The sequence below is a fragment of the Rhinoderma darwinii genome, chromosome 3, assembly GCF_050947455.1.
Source record: "Rhinoderma darwinii isolate aRhiDar2 chromosome 3, aRhiDar2.hap1, whole genome shotgun sequence".
Classification (NCBI taxonomy): Eukaryota; Metazoa; Chordata; class Amphibia; order Anura; family Rhinodermatidae; genus Rhinoderma; species Rhinoderma darwinii.
Genome location: NC_134689.1, coordinates 242,882,101 through 242,899,633, shown reverse-complemented (window position 1 = coordinate 242,899,633; position 17,533 = coordinate 242,882,101). Strand labels below are relative to the sequence as shown.

Below are 17,533 nucleotides of genomic sequence, written 5' to 3'. Positions count from 1 at the left end.
TGGGAAGTTTCCACTGTTTTGGTACCTCAGGGGCTTTGCAAATGCGACATGACACCCGAAAACCATTCCAGCTAAATGTGAGCTCCAAAAGCCAAATATTGTTTCTTCCCTTCTGAGTCTTGCCGTGGGTCCAAACAGCAGTTTATTACCACATATGGTGTATTGCTGTAATCAGGACAAATTGCTTTACAAATTTTGGGGTGATTTTTCTACTTTATTCATTGTAAAAATTAAACATTTCTATGTTTTTTCAGAAAAAAGTAGATTTTCATTTTCACGGCCTAATTCCACTAAATTCAGCAAAAAAACTGTGGGGTCAAAATGCTAACTATACCCCTAGAAACATTCCTTGAGGGGTGCAGTCTACAAAATGGGGTCACTTTTGGGGGGTTTCCACTGTTTTGCTCCCTCCAGGGCGTTGCAAACGTGACATGGCACTGAAAACCAATCCAGCAAAATCTGCGCTTCAAAATCCAAATGGCGCTCCTGCCCTTCTGAGCTCTGCCGTGGGTCCAAACAGCAGTTTAGTACCACATATGGGGTATTGCTGTAATCGGGAGAAGTAGTTTTACAAGTTTTGGGGTGCTTTTTATTCTTTATTCCTTGCAAATATCTTTTTTTTTTATATTTTTTCAGAAAAAAAGTAGATTTTCACTTTCACAGGCAAACTCCAATAAATATAGCAGAAGACCTGTGGGGTCAAGATGCTACCTATACCCCTCGAAAAAATCCTTGAGGGGTGCAGTTTCCAAAACCGTGTCACTTTTGGGGGATTTCCACTGTTTTGGCACCACAAGACCTCTTCAAACCCGACATGGTGCCTAAAATATATTCTAAAAAAAAGGAGGCCACAATATCCACTAGGTGCTCCTTCGCTTCTGAGGCCGGTATTTCAGTCCATTATTACACTAGAGCCACATGTGGGATATTTCTAAAAACTGCAGAATCTGGGCAATAAAATATTGTGTTGCGTTTCTCTGGTAAAACCTTCTGCGGTACAGAAAAAAAATTTATTACAAATGAATTGCAGCAAAAAAAATAAAAATTTGTCAATTTCCCCTCTACATTGCTTTAATTCCTGTGAAACGCCTAAAGGGTTAAGAAACTTTCTGAATGCTGTTTTGAATACTTTGAGGGGTGCAGTTTTTAATATGGGGTGATTTATGGGGTCTATCTAGTACATAAGGCCCTCAAAGCCGTTTTAGAACTGAACTGGTCCCTGTAAAAATCGCCTTTTGAAATTTTGTTGAAAATGTGAGAAATTGCTGGTAAAGTACTAAGCCTTGTAACGTCCTAGAAAAATTAAATAATGTTCAAAAAACTATGCAAATATAAAGTAGACATATGGAATATGTAAAATAGTAACTATTTTGTGTGGTATTACTATCTGTTTTACAAGCAGATACATTTAAAATTAGAAAAATCATAATTTTTGCACATTTTCTCAAAATGTTGGTGTTTTTCACAAATAAGCAATGAATTTATTGACCAAATTTTTCCACTAATATAAAGTACAATATGTCACGAGAAAACAATCTCAGAATCGCTTGGATAGGCAAAAGCATTCCGGAGTTATTACCACATAAAGTAATACATGTCAGATTTGAAAAAATGGGGCTGGTCCTGAAGGCCAAAATGAGCTCGGTCTTGAAAGGGTTAAGAAACGAATTAGCATAAATCTAAAATTGTTCATAACTTGCTCAAAAATGATCATTTTTCAAAATAAAAATCACTCCTGTTATCTACATTACAGTGCCGATCAGATTATGTAGGAGATAGGGCGCTTATAATCTGGTGACAGAGCCTCTTTAAGACTATCTAACCATTATAGCAGTTTGAAGAGGTCAGAGATGGTGAGAGATTCCCTTCAAAGAGATACTCATCAAGAATCATTATCAATTATAATAATTTAATAAGATGTCTAAGAACCTATTAAACTAGTAAACTCGGCAGCAAGTGATACAATAGTGGATACATAAATCCGTAAAAATATCACAGTTGCAAGGTTGAAATGTTATAATCTAATGTGATGACATTAAACAAGCTGAAATGCAAGTCACATGAGTAGTGTTAGAGTCTGGTATCACCAGCAGCTACCGTTGCTCCTAGAAGGGTAAAGTGACCAAGCTTCATAGTATTTGGTTCCAGTTGTATGTTCTGTTTGCCATTATTAATCCACATAATGTTATAACAGTAAACAGCAGGAGGCTCAGTTACTCAAATTCCGTGTCTTATATATAAACAGGTGTTAATATGTTTGGTCTCTTCCAAACTATAGTCTTGAGAAGGCTCCATTAGCAAAAGGACCGTGATGAATGGCAGAGGACGCCACGCCTGCTGATGTTGAAATATATCCTTTGTGAATATCACCTTAAACAGTCTTTGGTGACTCTGTGCCCTCAGATATTTCCTCTTTATCGGATGTGTCCTCAGGCTTCTCCAGCTCAAAGTTCTGTGCAAAAAAAAAAAAGGAAGAGCTGTTCAGTTCACAATCCTATAATACAATACCATATTCCAGTAAATATCTCTAATCTGACCTAAACAGAATGAGGCAGGTGCCAGAAACACGGTGTTGTGGAACCTGAAGAAACTTATTATTGGTAACTTAGAGTTGGTATTTCACCTCCAGTCTTGCAAGATTTTAGTTCATTAGGCAGTTATTTAGCAGAAGCAAGAACCAAACTAACGTAACCTATCAGCAACTTTATGATGTCCAGTAGTGACAGACACACGGATTTCAGCAGTCTGTCACTCATGTCTCATAGTTATGTGACTTTGGAGAACTTACATTTTAAATATTGCAGTGTGATGTGACCTTTGTGAGGAAGGAGTCCGACATATACATGAGCTGCGCTCCCCCTGCCCATGATTGACAGCTTTCTCCCTATTTCTGTGCATAGTAGAAGCAGGGATGGGAACAGCACTCCTTAAATTACATGGTAGAATAGCAGCGCATGCCAAACCAGGGGCATGGTCCCAGCCTCCCCAATAGTTCCTAAAAAATATAAAAAGGTAGGCAGAACTCCGTTAAGGTGTAGATAATTCACCAACTATTACTGTGCATAGGGAGAAAGCAGTTAATCATCTGTGGCTGGGCAGGAGGGGTGGGGGGGATAGAAGCTCATGAATACACCGGACTCCTTCCTCCCAGGGCTTGCATCGAACTGGAACATTTACAATGCAATTTTCCAGAATCGCTAAACTATCAAACATAAGTGACAGACCGGTGAAATCAGCCTCTCTGTCATTACTTTCAGCTGCTCTCAGAGAGCAACATGGGGTTGCTGACTAGTTCCCTTTAAAGGAAAACTACTGTTTATTATTGGATTAACTGCCAAGCCCTTCTAAATAAAGACCAAGATATAGTAGCTAGCCCTATGGTCTCTAATTTGTATTGGCGCTGCAACACAGAGGTCGGCAATATGATACATATATGGTAGGGTTGCCTGTTCTACAATCATGTTGGCAAACCATTTTTGCCATCTACCATCAGGTTACTGGCACAACTCTCACAGCCACTCCTAAATTGGCCTTCCTCTCTCTGATCCCGGGTCCTCTTTCAAAAATAAAGAAGGGTCTACTTCGTCATTTTTTGAAGGCGGCCAGATCTGCCATTCCCAGATATAGCAAATCTCTCATCTGTCCACCGTTGAATGAATGCATTGCCGAGATGAATAACTTCGAACGTACGGAGTGTTTGACCGCAGAGGATAGAGAGAGTTTGGATCACACCCTACCGTAGACCGTATCCTGACTTGCTCTCAAAAGGTACTACTTTACTTAGAACCTACAAATGGGGAGACAGTGAGAGACAGGGACACAGGTCTTTCTCACCTTCCCTGTCCCCTCTTCCCTAAACCCCGGTGGTCGTCCCCCCCTCCTTTTTTGTTTCTTCCTTCTCCCTAACTCGCCTCACTTTTTCTATTTCTTTTACATCTGTCCTCAATGTCACCACTATTACATATTGTGGTGCTTCTTTATTTGGCGCTGATCAATATAGTCAGCTGCGTTTCGTAATATATATTTGTAGCTGATAGCTACCTTTGGTGACTGATCCTATTCGGATACCTTTCGATATGCCCAATGTTTTGTATAATTCGTTCATACTTCTATTTCATATGTATTACCGATTACATGTATGGTCAGTTTTATATCGATACATATGATGAAATATGACCATTTATTTTTAGCTCTAGAATATGGATGCTTGAATTAGGTCTTTGTTATTCTGCTTGTTATACTTCTGTTATGACTTATGAAAACTCCATAAAAATTAGGTTGTTAAAAAAAAAAAAAGATGTAGTAGTTAGTATTTATTAAAGCGTACCTATCTTCACAAAACAAGCAAAAATAATAATTCCAGCTGTAGATGTATATTAGATGTAGTCCATTAAGAAATGGTGGGGGAAAGCATATATATTTCTCTCCATGATGTGAGTGTTGTGCTCAAAAATCTCAACCAACTAGTTGTCTCCCCACTTTTGTGGGGTGATATTGCACCTTACTCTAGCGGGCTTCTGTTTAAGACTGGCATATGAAACGCTAATCTTCGTAAATCCGAGCCAGTATGTTAATATATTGCTGCCACTTACCTCCAACTCCCGCATTACTTCATCCAAAAAGTCCCTCGAGTTCTGCTTGTAAGATACAGCTAGCTTAATGGCATCTGTAAATAGCTAAGCAGTAAAAAGGAAATAGTTTGGTTAACAGAAAGCAAGAAGTGGCAATAAAAAAAACTGCACTGTAAAAATGAGCAAGAAACCGCTTTAGGCCTTGTTCAAAGAATACATTTTTATGCCAAAATTGGAAATGGATTCAAAATGCTGTGGTGTCCTACCATAACTTATCTCTAGACCTGAAATATCCTAAGATGTGTGGCACGAGATGTTAAATAAACCTGTAGAAAAAGGTATACCTAAGACGGATGCCTCCGCCGAATGCCATTCATCAGCCAGTCATCAAATAGTAAAAAAATGGTAAAAACCCCCCAAAAAGTATACGTTTTTTTTTACTGGATGGCGGTAACCGATGCCTCGAACAGATGCCAAATGTTTTTTTAGTGGATGGCGCGAGATAGTATTGAATTGGTTTCATGACAAATTGTATAAAAACGCAGTTGAAGAAAAGTTAAGGGTGAACACATCTGTATAGAATCAAAAGTATTTTCCTTTAAACCTTTCCTCACTTAAGGATACACTCCTGCTACAGGCTACAAAAATGTATTAAAAAACTGAATGAAAACAGCAATCTGTCAATAAAATTGAAAAAAAAAATGAATGCATTACTAATTTTAACATGCAAATTAGGCACAAGAAGAACAAGCACTTTTCCTGAAAAACAATGAGAAACCCCCAAAACACACAAACATATGTCCAGAAACAAAAAACAAATCAGTGCAAGTGTCTGTTGATGCCATAGTTAAAGGCTACGTACACCTTTGACAGTGTTTTTTTGTTTGTAGGTTTTTTAATAAACATGTATCAGTGCGATTGGTGCAACTTCCTAAATACATTTTATTAAAAATTATTTTTACTTTTTGAAATACAGCTGCTTTGTATCTTGAATACAGAGCAACTGCATCTTGCACTGAATCCTTTATCCGTCAGGTCAGTGGGACTGTCGGGTTTAGTGTCAGCGGATACTGCGTGACGCAGAATCGAGCTGTTAATGATCATATCTAAGTTCATAACTTAGATGTGATCGATAACAGGTGGATAACACTGAACCCGTCAGTCCCGCTGACCGGACGGATACAGGATTCAGTGCAAGATACAGTTGCTCTGTATACAAGATACAAAGCAGCTGTATTTCAAAAAGTAAAGATAATTTTTAATAAAATGTATTTAGTAAGTTGCACCAATCGCACTGATACATGTTTATTTAAAAAAAAACAATAAAAAAAAAACAAACACTATGTCAAAAGGTGTACATAGCCTTGAACCATAAGCTTTAGACTTAATTATATTTGGTTAATTGATGGCCTATAAATACATTTATTTGTAAGCTCCAACTACAACTGAATGAGAAAAAAATAAAAGCAAACAAATATTTTGAATTCTACCTTTACTACGTTGGTGCCATCAGCAGCAGAAACAAAGTAAAATGGCAGGTTGTGCTTCTTGGCAAAATTAAAACCTTTCTGTGTCACACGTTGATCAGCTAGAATGAGGATGAAAAAAATGACAATATAGATAATCAGCAGGAACTAGAACCGGTAGTGTGTGTGTACAGTGGAGGAAATAAGTATTTGATCCCTTGCTGATTTTGTAAGTTTGCCCACTGTCAAAGACATGAACAGTCTAGAATTTTTAGGCTAGGTTAATTATATATAAAAAAAAATAAAAAATAAAAATCACATTGTCAAAATTATATATATTTATTTGCATTGTGCACAGAGAAATAAGTATTTCATCCCTTTGGTAAACAAGACTTAATACTTGGTGGCAAAAACCCTTGTTGGCATGCACAACATTCAGACGTTTTTTGTAGTTGATGATGAGGTTTGCACACATGTTAGATGGAATTTTGGCCCACTCCTCTTTGCAGATCATCTGTAAATCATTAAGATTTCGAGGCTGTCGCTTGGCAACTCGGATCTTCAGCTCCCTCCATAAGTTTTCGATGGGATTAAGGTCTGGAGACTGGCTAGGCCACTCCATGACCTTAATGTGCTTCTTTTTGAGCCACTCCTTTATTGCCTTGGCTGTATGTTTTGGGTCATTGTCGTGCTGGAAGACCCAGCCACGAGCCATTTTTAATGTCCTGGTGGAGGGAAGGAGGTTGTCACTCAGGATTTGACGGTACATGGCTCCATCCATTCTCCCATTGATGCGGTGAAGTAATCCTGTGCCCTTAGCAGAGAAACACCCCCAAAACATAATGTTTCCACCTCCATGCTTGACAGTGGGGACGGTGTTGTTTGGGTCATAGGCAGCATTTCTCTTCCTCCAAAAACGGCGAGTTGAGTTAATGCCAAAGAGCTCAATTTTAGTCTCATCCGACCACAGCACCTTCTCCCAATCACTCTCAGAATCATCCAGATGTTCATTTGCAAACTTCAGACGTGCCTGTACATGTGCCTTCTTGAGCAGGGGGACCTTGCGGGCACTGCAGGATTTTAATCCATTTTTAATCCATTACGGCGTAATGTGTTACCAATGGTTTTCTTGGTGACTGTGGTCCCAGCTGCCTTGAGATCATTAACAAGTTCCCCCCGTGTAGTTTTCGGCTGAGCTCTCACCTTCCATTTTCTTACTATTGCACCAACAGTTGTCTCCTTCTCACCCAGCGTCTTACTTATGGTTTTGTAGCCCATTCCAGCCTTGTGCAGGTCTATGATCTTGTCCCTGACATCCTTAGAAAGCTCTTTGGTCTTGCCCATGTTGTAGGGGTTAGAGTCAGACTGATTAATTGAGTCTGTGGACAGGAGTCTTTTATACAGGTGACCATGTAAGACAGCTGTCTTTAATGCAGGCACCAAGTTGATTTGGAGCGTGTAACTGGTCTGGAGGAGGCTGAACTCTTAATGGTTGGTAGGGGATCAAATACTTATTTCTCTGTGCACAATGCATATAAATATATATCATTTTGACAATGTGATTTTCTTTTTTTATATAATCTATCTCTCACTGGTAAAATTAACCTAGCCTAAAAATTCTAGACTGTTCATGTCTTTAGACAGTGGGCAAACTTACAAAATCAGCAAGGGATCAAATACTTATTTCCTCCACTGTATTTAGTATGAGCTTTACTGCTTTGCTCTGTATAGGATTACTTCCAGTGAGGGAGGATGAGAAAATCCATGTATAAGGCCCTTTTACACGGGCCAATTATCGGGCAAACGAGTGTTCATACAAACGCTCATTCCTGATCACTGCCCTGTGTAAACAGGGCAACGATCAGCCGATGAACGAGAAAACACTCGTTCATCGACTGATCGTATCGTTTATGTGGCCAAGAAAATGGTCGCTAGTCGGCAGCATATCTCCCTGTATAAACAGAGAGATGTGCTGCTGACATGATGGAAATGTATGGGGACGAACGATCGTAGTAATGATCGCTCGTCTCAATACATAACGGATCATTGCGCTTTCCACTTGCAGATGGACTGCATCCATCATAAAGCTCAAACAATTAACTTAAAATGAGTAATTCACTTCTGCTATTCACGTGGCACACTTCCCTAACTCAAGTGCGAACACAAACTGTATTTCATTCAATTAAGTCTTCCACTGTACCTCAAAGTCTGTTATCTTCCACTCCAATCTTTAGCAATCCTGAGTTCTTTCCAAGAATTACAAATGTCTTCTGCTTCTAGAAGTTGGAGTGCCCCTACCATTTCAGAACCAATACAAGCCGGTCTACCATTTTTACCGCCTCCAAGGACATACGTGAGCGACAACAACCGATTTGAAGAGATGCATTTAATCATTGGACCCCTTTGTAATGTTGTCTTCGCCCCATACTACCTGAAACGTACTCCGCTGACTTACTGAGCAAATTGGGAGCGGATCTTAGGGTTTCTCCCTCCATTGAAGAATTATAAGGCTATGTTCACATGGCATCATTTACAGGCTAAAAAATATGAGGCTGATTTCAAGAGAAATCAGCCCCTGAAATTCAGGCGTATACTAGCGTATTTTTCAAGCGTATTTGCAACTTATCTCGAGGTCGCATTTTTGGAGCATTTTTTTAAAAGCGTCAATAGGAAAGACTTTAGCATGGGAAGCTGCTTGCAGGCGTGTTTCTCGTGTATTTAGGCGTGTAATATGAGCATTTTATGTGTCAAAATAAGCCTGAAAATATTTGAACATAGACTAACACATTGTCAGCATCGAATATAATAGGAGACTTTTGCTGTTCTTCCTAACTTTATTTACAGTTCTACTATTGTTATGGTTTTTATCAAACTGTTTTAGTTCTTACTTTTATAAAAATCAATTAATAATTTCCTCACCATCAATTTTGTTTGCGACAACAATACAAGGGATTTCTGGCCGGTACTCCCGCAGCTCCTGGTACCAGGTTGACAGGTTTTTATATGTAACTTTGCGCTGTACATCAAAAACCTATAAGGGGAAAAAAACATAACATGTTTATCTGGCATAGGATATATGTATAATTATGGGTGTTTAGTGGGACATAAAAAAAAAGATATAATAATCTAAAAACTGGATCTTTATCAAATGAAAAAAAAACTTAAATACTTAAAATTCAATCTCCCTATAATAATAATAATAATAATAATAATAATAATAAATGAAAAAAAAATCACCAGCAAACATCCGTCTTTGAGTAATCCGCTTCTGTCAAGTTGCTAATAACATTACTGAGTATTTTCTTATTAATAAACTTGTTTCTATAAAATCTGGGTCACAATCCATATGGCCTCCATAATAGCTGTATTACTTAAGGTCACCTTGTCCTGATTTTTTCTGCAGTAAATAGGAGGGGATATGTATTACTGTACCACTTAGCAGATCTGAGATTCAGGAGTCTTGAAAAGATAGGTGACGACTAATGTAAGAGATGCTATAGTGACTATAATGACACAGCTGTCCCAGATCAGGTATAAATGTAAAACAACTGAATAAATGTTATCAGGGAAGGACGATGTTTGAAAGTTGGATACAAAATGGCCGACTTCAAAATGGCCGCCATGGTCAACACCCAGCTTGAAAAGTTTCCCCCCTCCCATATACTAATGTGCCACAAACAGGAAGTTAATATCACCAACCATTCCCATTTTATTTAGGTGTATCCATATAAATGGCCCACCCTGTACAATACAGCAAGAACATACCATGATACAAGCATGCGCTTTGTGGTAATAGGAAGCGTGCATGCTCAGGAATCTCTCCTGTCCAGCCGTATCCCAGAAATCTGAAACATACAAAAACATTTCAGCAAAGTAGATCTGTTGACCGTTCATGACGGATGGTTCTATATCAATAACTATTGGAGGGTTAACTCAATGGGGAAGATTTATTAAGAGTGGCGTCTCAAACCACACCCCCTTTGATAAGCACCGCCAATTTTCTCGCAAAACTTGAAATTTTTTAGGCAAATTGGGACTCTTGCAGCATTTGTGCCTTTTCTATGCCAGAAAACGGACGTAGAACGTATAATAAATTCCTCTCATTGTACCCTAGGTAGCAAGTGTTACCTGAATCTTCCTAAATGCTACAGTATGATTAATACTTACCAACTAGGACAGTCTTGCCATCCACAGTTGTGGTATACTTATAGAGTGTTAAAGCAAAGGTTGAAAGCTGCTGAGGACGACTGGAAAAGGTTAAGGCGTCAAAAACTAATAATAAAACGTCATAAATGCAGATTGCTTTATAATATATATATATGTGTGAACTATCTATGGAGGTACATCCTGTTACAGCGTACATTTCTTTCCAAATTTGACGGACACGAAAAACAGTGCCTAATATACAGAATTTTCATCGCAAATAAAAATTATCTAATAATATAATTACCTGAATGTTAAGTTATGTCTTAATATTTTATTCGGATGTTTTGCAGCAAGCCTTTTAATAGGATAACAACAATTGATGTAAGCCGTTGTAGTGTTCATAGGGGGGTCTTCACCTTGTTTTCTAGGGGCCTTGAATGGCATATGGCAATGTTTGAGAATTCGGCCAACAGTTGCTGTATTTCTAAGTACGTTTTTAATTCTGCTAAGCTGAACTCTAAGGCCCAGTTCACACTGAGTTTTTTTACGCTAATTTTGACGCGGAAACCGCGTCAGAATCAGCAGCAAAAAAATTCCGAAACCGCCTCCCATTGATTTCAATAGAAGGCAGAGGCATATTTTTCTGCTGTGGTTTTTAGCCGCAGCATGCTCTTTCTTGCCGCGATTCCGCCTCTGACCTCCCATTGAAATCAATGGAAGGGAGAGAAAGCATTTTTTGCCTGCAGCACTCAATGCCCGCAGGCGAAAAATGAAGTGAAAATCGCGGCAAAAATTCCTGAAAGAATTTTTAGGCAGATTTTTCAGCCTGCAAGAAAAAACCTCATTGTGAACAGGGCCTAACTCGTTTTTTTCTAGTTCCCACACAACTACTGCATGAAGAGCATCATACAGAACCCAGGTCTAGCATGGTCTGTAGTTAACCTATTACTACATCTCACATTATATCATAAAAGTACAGACTGCTCGGAAAGGATACAATCCATCTATTAGGAAACGCTCCATCAACCTGCAAGAAAACCACGGAAGTCAGAAACAATGAGAAGAATTTGTGAGGTGAGTGATTTTATGGATAGCCATTACTATGAGAGACATCATCTTCATTCACTTCTATTGTGTTCAGTTACCATACATCAGTTTACGTGGCAGTGTTCTTCAACTTCTGTCCTCAAGTACTCCCAACCGGTCATGATTTCAGAATGAATAGAAATTCCTGATGAACTGACAAAATCCTGAATGTATGATCTGTTGGGGGTAAATGAGGACTGCAGTCGAAAAACTCAGCTATATGATGCCCCATGTACACTACCGTTCAAAAGTTTAGGGTCACTTAGAAATTTCCTTATTTTTGAAAGAAAAGCACAGTTTTTTCAATGAAGATAACATTAAATTAATCAGAAATACACTCTATACATTGTTAATGTGCTAAATGACTATTCTAGCTGCAAACGTCTGGTTTTTAATGCAATATCTACATAGGTGTATAGAGGCCCATTTCCAGCAACCATCACTCCAGTGTTCTAATGGTACATTGTGTTTGCTAACTGTGTTAGAAGGCTAATGGATGATTAGAAAACACTTGAAAACCCTTGTGCAATTATGTTAGCACCGCTGTAAACAGTTTTGCTATTTAGAGGAGCTATAAAACTGACCTTCCTTTGAGCTAGTTGAGAATCTGGAGCATTACATTTGTGGGTTCGATTAAACTCTCAAAATGGCTAGAAAAAGAGAGCTTTCATGTGAAACTCGACAGTCTATTCTTGTTCTTAGAAATGAAGGCTATTCCATGCGAGAAATTGCCAAGAAACTGAAGATTTCCTACAACGGTGTGTACTACTCCCTTCAGAGGACAGCACACACAGGCTCTAACCAGAGTAGAAAGAGAAGTGGGAGGCCCCGCTGCACAACTGAGCAACAAGACAAGTACATTAGTCTCTAGTTTGAGAAATAGACGCCTCACAGGTCCTCAACTGGCAGCTTCATTAAATAGTACCCGCAAAACGCCAGTGTCAACGTCTACAGTGAAGAGGCGACTCCGGGATGCTGGCCTTCAGGGCAGAGTGGCAAAGAAAAAGCCATATCTGAGACTGGCTAATAAAAGGAAAAGATTAATATGGGCAAAAGCACACAGACATTGGACAGAGAAAGATTGGAAAAAAGTGTTATGGACAGACGAATCGAAGTTTGAGGTGTTTGGATCACACAGAAGAACATTCGTGAGACGCAGAACAACATCTGTCAAGCATGGTGGAGGTAATGTGATGGTCTGCTGTTGCTTTGGTGCTGGTAAAGTGGGAGATTTGTACAAGGTAAAAGGGATTTTGAATAAGGAAGGCTATCACTCCATTTTGCAATGCCATGCCATACCCTGTGGACAGCGCTTGACTGGAGCCAATTTCATCCTACAACAGGACAATGACCCAAAGCACACTTCCAAATTTTGCAAGAACTATTTAGGGAAGAAGCAGGCAGCTGGTATTCTATCTGTAATGGAGTGGCCAGCGCAGTCACCAGATCTCAACCCCATAGAGCTGTTGTGGGAGCAGCTTGACCGTATGGTACGCAAGAAGTGCCCATCAAGCCAATCCAACTTGTGGGAGGGGCTTCTGGAAGCATGGGGTGAAATTTCTCCCGATTACCTCAGCAAATTAACAGCTCGAATGCCAAAGGTCTGCAATACTGTAATTGCTGCAAATGGAGCATTCTTTGACGAAAGCAAAGTTTGAAGGAGAAAATTATTATTTGAAATAAAAATCATTATTTCTAACCTTGTCAATGTCTTGACTATATTTTCTAGTCATTTTGCAACTCATTTGATAAATATAAGTGTGAGTTTTCATGGAAAACACAAAGTTGTCTGGGTGACCCCAAACTTTTGAACGGTAGTGTACCTGGAAGAAGACTGCACATTAGGAAAAGACTGTCTCTAAATGCTTAGGTTTTCAGTTAGACCAGTGGTCTCCAACCTGTGGCTCTTCAGTTGTATTCAGTTCTATTGGCCGCAGACACCTTTCCATATCGCAACGGATGGGTGTTCGTGCCGTAGAACTATTCCGGGAATTATGGAGCATGGTCGTTTTTTCGTGTTTTACGGGCTGCGCTCCCATACTTTGTATGGGAGCACAGCCCGAAAATGTGGACGGCTGTCCATGCCCGCAATCGCGTGCCATGATTACGGGCACGGCTGTGTGCATGGGGCCTTATGTATATATATATTATGTGGGCTCTATAGCACGATTGTCCCAGATCAGTAGTTACACTGGTGTTCTAAAGCGAGAACCATTTCCCAGCTACATACTGATTGTCAGGATACAGAACACAATTCCACCTGATCTCACAACCTCGTTTTCATTTTAAGATCCTACTCACTTTGACTTTCCTACTGCGCTGTCCCCAAGACAGATAATTTTGACATTTTCATCCGCGTCATATTTATCTTGGTCAACCTCAGTGACTCCTTGTTCATCTCCGGCCATAATGACGACAGATATCCTCAAAGTTTACACACCAAATTAAAAGCCAAGCATGACTATATGCAGACCGCGACAATCTTCTGGGTGGACACTTTGATGGGTTTCTCTCTAAAAAAAAAAAATATATATATAAATAAATAATAATAATTTTAGGTAAGTGATAACATAATATCATCAAGCTTTGCCCTAATATCCCATAGGTGATGTGACAGAGGACGTCAGCTCCATATATTAATTATATACATCTGCTGGAGAGCAGGATCAGAATGAGCGCCGGGTGACGTGTCTTATGGGGAATGGCACCACTGGCAAGTGCCCCAAGGTTGCAGCTAAGCAAGACTTTACGTGGAAAAATGGCTCAAGAACCATAGTGACTAAACCAGGGTATGACTGGCAGAACTTGCATCATGAAACGATGGATTGTCAATGTATAACTGGTGCCTTACACTGCAGTGTATTCCCTGGGCATTTGCTGTAATCGGTCACACTAATATAAAATAGAAAACAGCGCACTAAAAACAAAGGGCACCTAGCTTAGTGATTAACAGGTTCTGTCCCCTTTAAGATAACCCAAAAAGAGCAGCACACAGCCACAATCCGTATTTAATATATCTGGAAATCTGCGCACATCCCGGTGCCACTGACCTGAATCCGCTTCCCTCTGCTTAGCAACCGATGCTCGCGGCGCACAACTATTAGCACACCACGCATGCGCTATGGTCTGCTTCATACGCTACCATTTTTGCATTTTCTAGAGGTAAACTCCTGCGCCTACTGCTATTACTGACAAAGTCTTCGACTCTCTGCGGTAAAGTATATGCCGACAACCATGTTTGCGAAGTGAATAATGGTTACTTCTGTTGAGTTTAGGCACCAATAAAATGGCGTTTAGCATCTGCAGTGCAGACCTCTAAGAGCACTTAAGCAGCAGCCGCGCATTTGTGGCGCTCTAGTCAAAGAGGGACGGAAATTGCGTGAGGAGGCGTCCCGTGTTACCATAGAGAAGCCGGCCACCTGTGACAGGTGAGGAGTTTACTTCAAGGACGTAACTGAATTTGTCCCATATGTGATAATACAGAATGTCCATCCCGGTGCGGTTCACATGGAATAACGAGACACCATTACTGCCTGCTATGTGTCCGTCATGGTTCTGTACTATCACAGCATGTGACCCCACAATAGAGGAATCAGATGATAATGTTTCACTGAGGACCCAGTCTTTCCATCATGTGATCATGTACCTTTCGCCACCAATTAGTTACAAAGTGGCAATCCATAACGTTACTCTAGAGGCAGCATATCTATAGCACTACGACCCTATAAACTATGAATAGGATTAGATACATTGGCTCAGCAGACAGTATCACACATGATAGGATTAGATACACCGCTCCGCAGACCGTATCACACATGATAGGATTAGATACACAGCTCAGCAGACAGTATCACACATGATAGGATTAGATACACTGGCTCAGCAGACAATATTACACATGATAGGATTAGATATAAGGCCCAGCAGACAGTATCACACATGATTGGATTAGATACACCGCTCCGCAGACCGTATCACACATGATCGGATTAGATATAGGGCCCAGCAGACCGTATCACACATGATCGGATTAGATACAGGACCCAGCTCGCAGGCATTGCGGCTCCAGTGCTGGGCTCAGGAAAGGTAAGAATAATAATTGTTTTGCTTCTTTATTTGTTACTAATTATTTTTGTGTGTTTGTGTTATTTTACAGGTTTGGTTGTTGGACTTCGGATTCGAGGACTTCAATGACGGCGTTTTTTTTTTTATTCTCAATAAAATGGTTAATGAGGGTTATGTGGGTTTTTGTTATTTCAATTAAATATTTTTTTTATGTCCTTGTATTTTTTTAAACGTTATTATTACCACCTTAGTAATAGCTGCTGGCTGATTGACAACGTCCATTACTAAGGCGGGGCTTAATGTTATGCTGTTGCAAAGGCTAACACTAACCCCCATTACCCCGGTACCAACCGCCACCAAGGGTTCTGGGAAGAGCCGGTTACGAACCAGTACCGGAACATCTGTAGTGATTGTCAGGCACTGGGGCGGACGCAGGCTGGTATTATGCTGGGGAAGGCCAAAAACAGTGGTCCTTCCCACCCTGGTAATGCTAGGCTGTTGCTGCTGTGTTGTATTGTATCTGGCTGGTTATGAAAATTGGGGGGGACCCCACATTGTTCTTTTTGTTTTTAGTTTTTTTAAATGACGTGGGCTTTTCATAACCAGCCAGATACAATAAAGCAGCTGCAGGCTAGCATTACCAGGGGATTGGGGGGCACTGTTTCTGGCCTTTCCCATCCTAATAATACCAGCCCGCGGCCGCCCCAGTATCCGACCATCACTACAGATGGTCAAGTGCTGGATCGTACCCTGGTGGCTGTGGGTACCAGGGTAATAATGGGGGTTAGTGTTAGCCTCTGCCTTGGCTAATACTAAGCCCCACCTTAGTAATGGAAGCTGTCTCAGTCAGCGGACATTAATAAGGCGGTAGTAATAATGTTTAAAAAAAAAAGACAGAAAAAATATTTTATTGAAATGAAAAAAAAAACACAACCCTCATTAACCATTTTATTGATAATAAAAAAAGCCGTCATCAAAGTAGTCCTCAAATCCAACGTAGTCCAACATCCGAACCTGTAAAAAAACACAAACGTCAAAAAAACTATTAGTAACGTGGTAGGCTGAGATACAGGGCCCATGTGTGATACTGTCAGTTGGACCCTGTATCTAAGCCTACCACAAGGTAGGTTTAGATACAGGGTCCAGCAGACTGTAATCTTACACAGTATAAGATTACTGTCTGCTGGAGCTTTGTATCTAAGCCTACCATGTGGTAGGCTTAGATACAGGGTCCAACTGACAGTATCACATATGGGCCCTGTATCTAACCATCTGGTTATGTAAGATGCTTAGCTACAGGGCCCCAGCAGACCGTAATCTTATAAAGTACAAGATTACGGTCTACTGGGGCCCTGTATATAAGCCAACCGTGTGGTAGGCTTATACACAGGGCCCATCAGACGGGATCACACATGGGCCCTGTATCTAAGCCTACCATGTGATTGGCTTAGATACAGGGCCCAGCAGACAGCATCACACAATCTGTGATCCTGTCTCATAGGCACTCTAAGCCTGCTACATTGTAGGTTTAAAGGGGTTGTCCAGTCCCTAAACATTGATGGCCTATCCTCAGGATAGGCCATCAATAGCTGATGGGTCGGGGTCTGACTCCCGGGACCCCGCCAATCAGCTGTTTTGAAGGGGCTGCAGCGCTCGTACGAGAGCTGCTTCCCCTTCATTTCCTTCACTTGCTCACACTATGAGTCGCCCTGTCAGTAGACAGGGATATTAATCGTACGCTACTCTTCAGACGCAGCTGAGGTCTTGACTCTATCCAGGGTCGGTATGTTGTGCGCGGCGCACAGCGCTGTGACGTCAGGACCTCCGCTGCGCTCCAGAACCAGGCGGGTAGGTACTGTCAGTTACTACAGTAACAGGGGCCCGTGGCCCCAGTTACTATAGTAACTTTTTATTGATGTGGTGCGGGGGGCCGCGGGCCCCCTGGCTTTGGGGCCCGGTCGAAATTGCGACCGCTGCGACCCCTATAGCTACGCCACTGCTTGTTTGACATGGAGTTGGGGGGGACAAGAGCTGCATGAAAGAGGACCATGAGCTGCCTGTGCCCACCTTGGTATAATAAGAAGTTGGGTCTTGACCATGTAAAGTGGACACTAAAGGGGGGAATTTATCAACCTTCCTGTGCCAGCTTTCTGGTGTAGAAAAGTCACAATTTGCATTGAAAATTGCAACTTTTGGGAA

General features: G+C 40.7%; 2 protein-coding genes across 3 annotated transcripts in view; one reads left to right on the top strand and one right to left on the bottom strand.

Annotated features, from left to right (window-relative positions):
* Positions 1 to 1,892: 1,892 nt before the first annotated feature.
* On the bottom strand, positions 1,893 to 14,407 carry RABL2B (RAB, member of RAS oncogene family like 2B). 2 transcript variants are annotated; one of them, XM_075857606.1, is made up of 9 exons: positions 14,320 to 14,407; positions 13,571 to 13,782; positions 11,181 to 11,210; positions 10,205 to 10,284; positions 9,803 to 9,882; positions 8,957 to 9,068; positions 6,062 to 6,159; positions 4,593 to 4,676; positions 1,893 to 2,452 (listed from the first exon to the last, which is right to left on the bottom strand). In XM_075857606.1, the coding sequence occupies exons 2-9, from the start codon at positions 13,675 to 13,677 to the stop codon at positions 2,372 to 2,374; spliced, it is 672 nt and encodes a 223-aa protein (XP_075713721.1). In that variant the 5' UTR covers positions 13,678 to 13,782; positions 14,320 to 14,407; the 3' UTR covers positions 1,893 to 2,371. The 2 variants fall into 2 exon arrangements, with proteins under 2 accessions (XP_075713721.1, XP_075713722.1); XM_075857607.1 differs by lacking the exon at positions 14,320 to 14,407 and adding an exon at positions 14,204 to 14,283.
* A 4-nt stretch (positions 14,408 to 14,411) lies between these two features.
* NME6 (NME/NM23 nucleoside diphosphate kinase 6) overlaps positions 14,412 to 17,533 on the top strand; it is a 28,696-nt gene continuing 25,574 nt past the window's right edge. The window contains exon 1 of the mRNA XM_075857609.1: positions 14,412 to 14,697. The gene's annotated coding sequence lies outside the window, so the exon portion shown is untranslated. The remainder of the gene's footprint in view (positions 14,698 to 17,533) is intronic.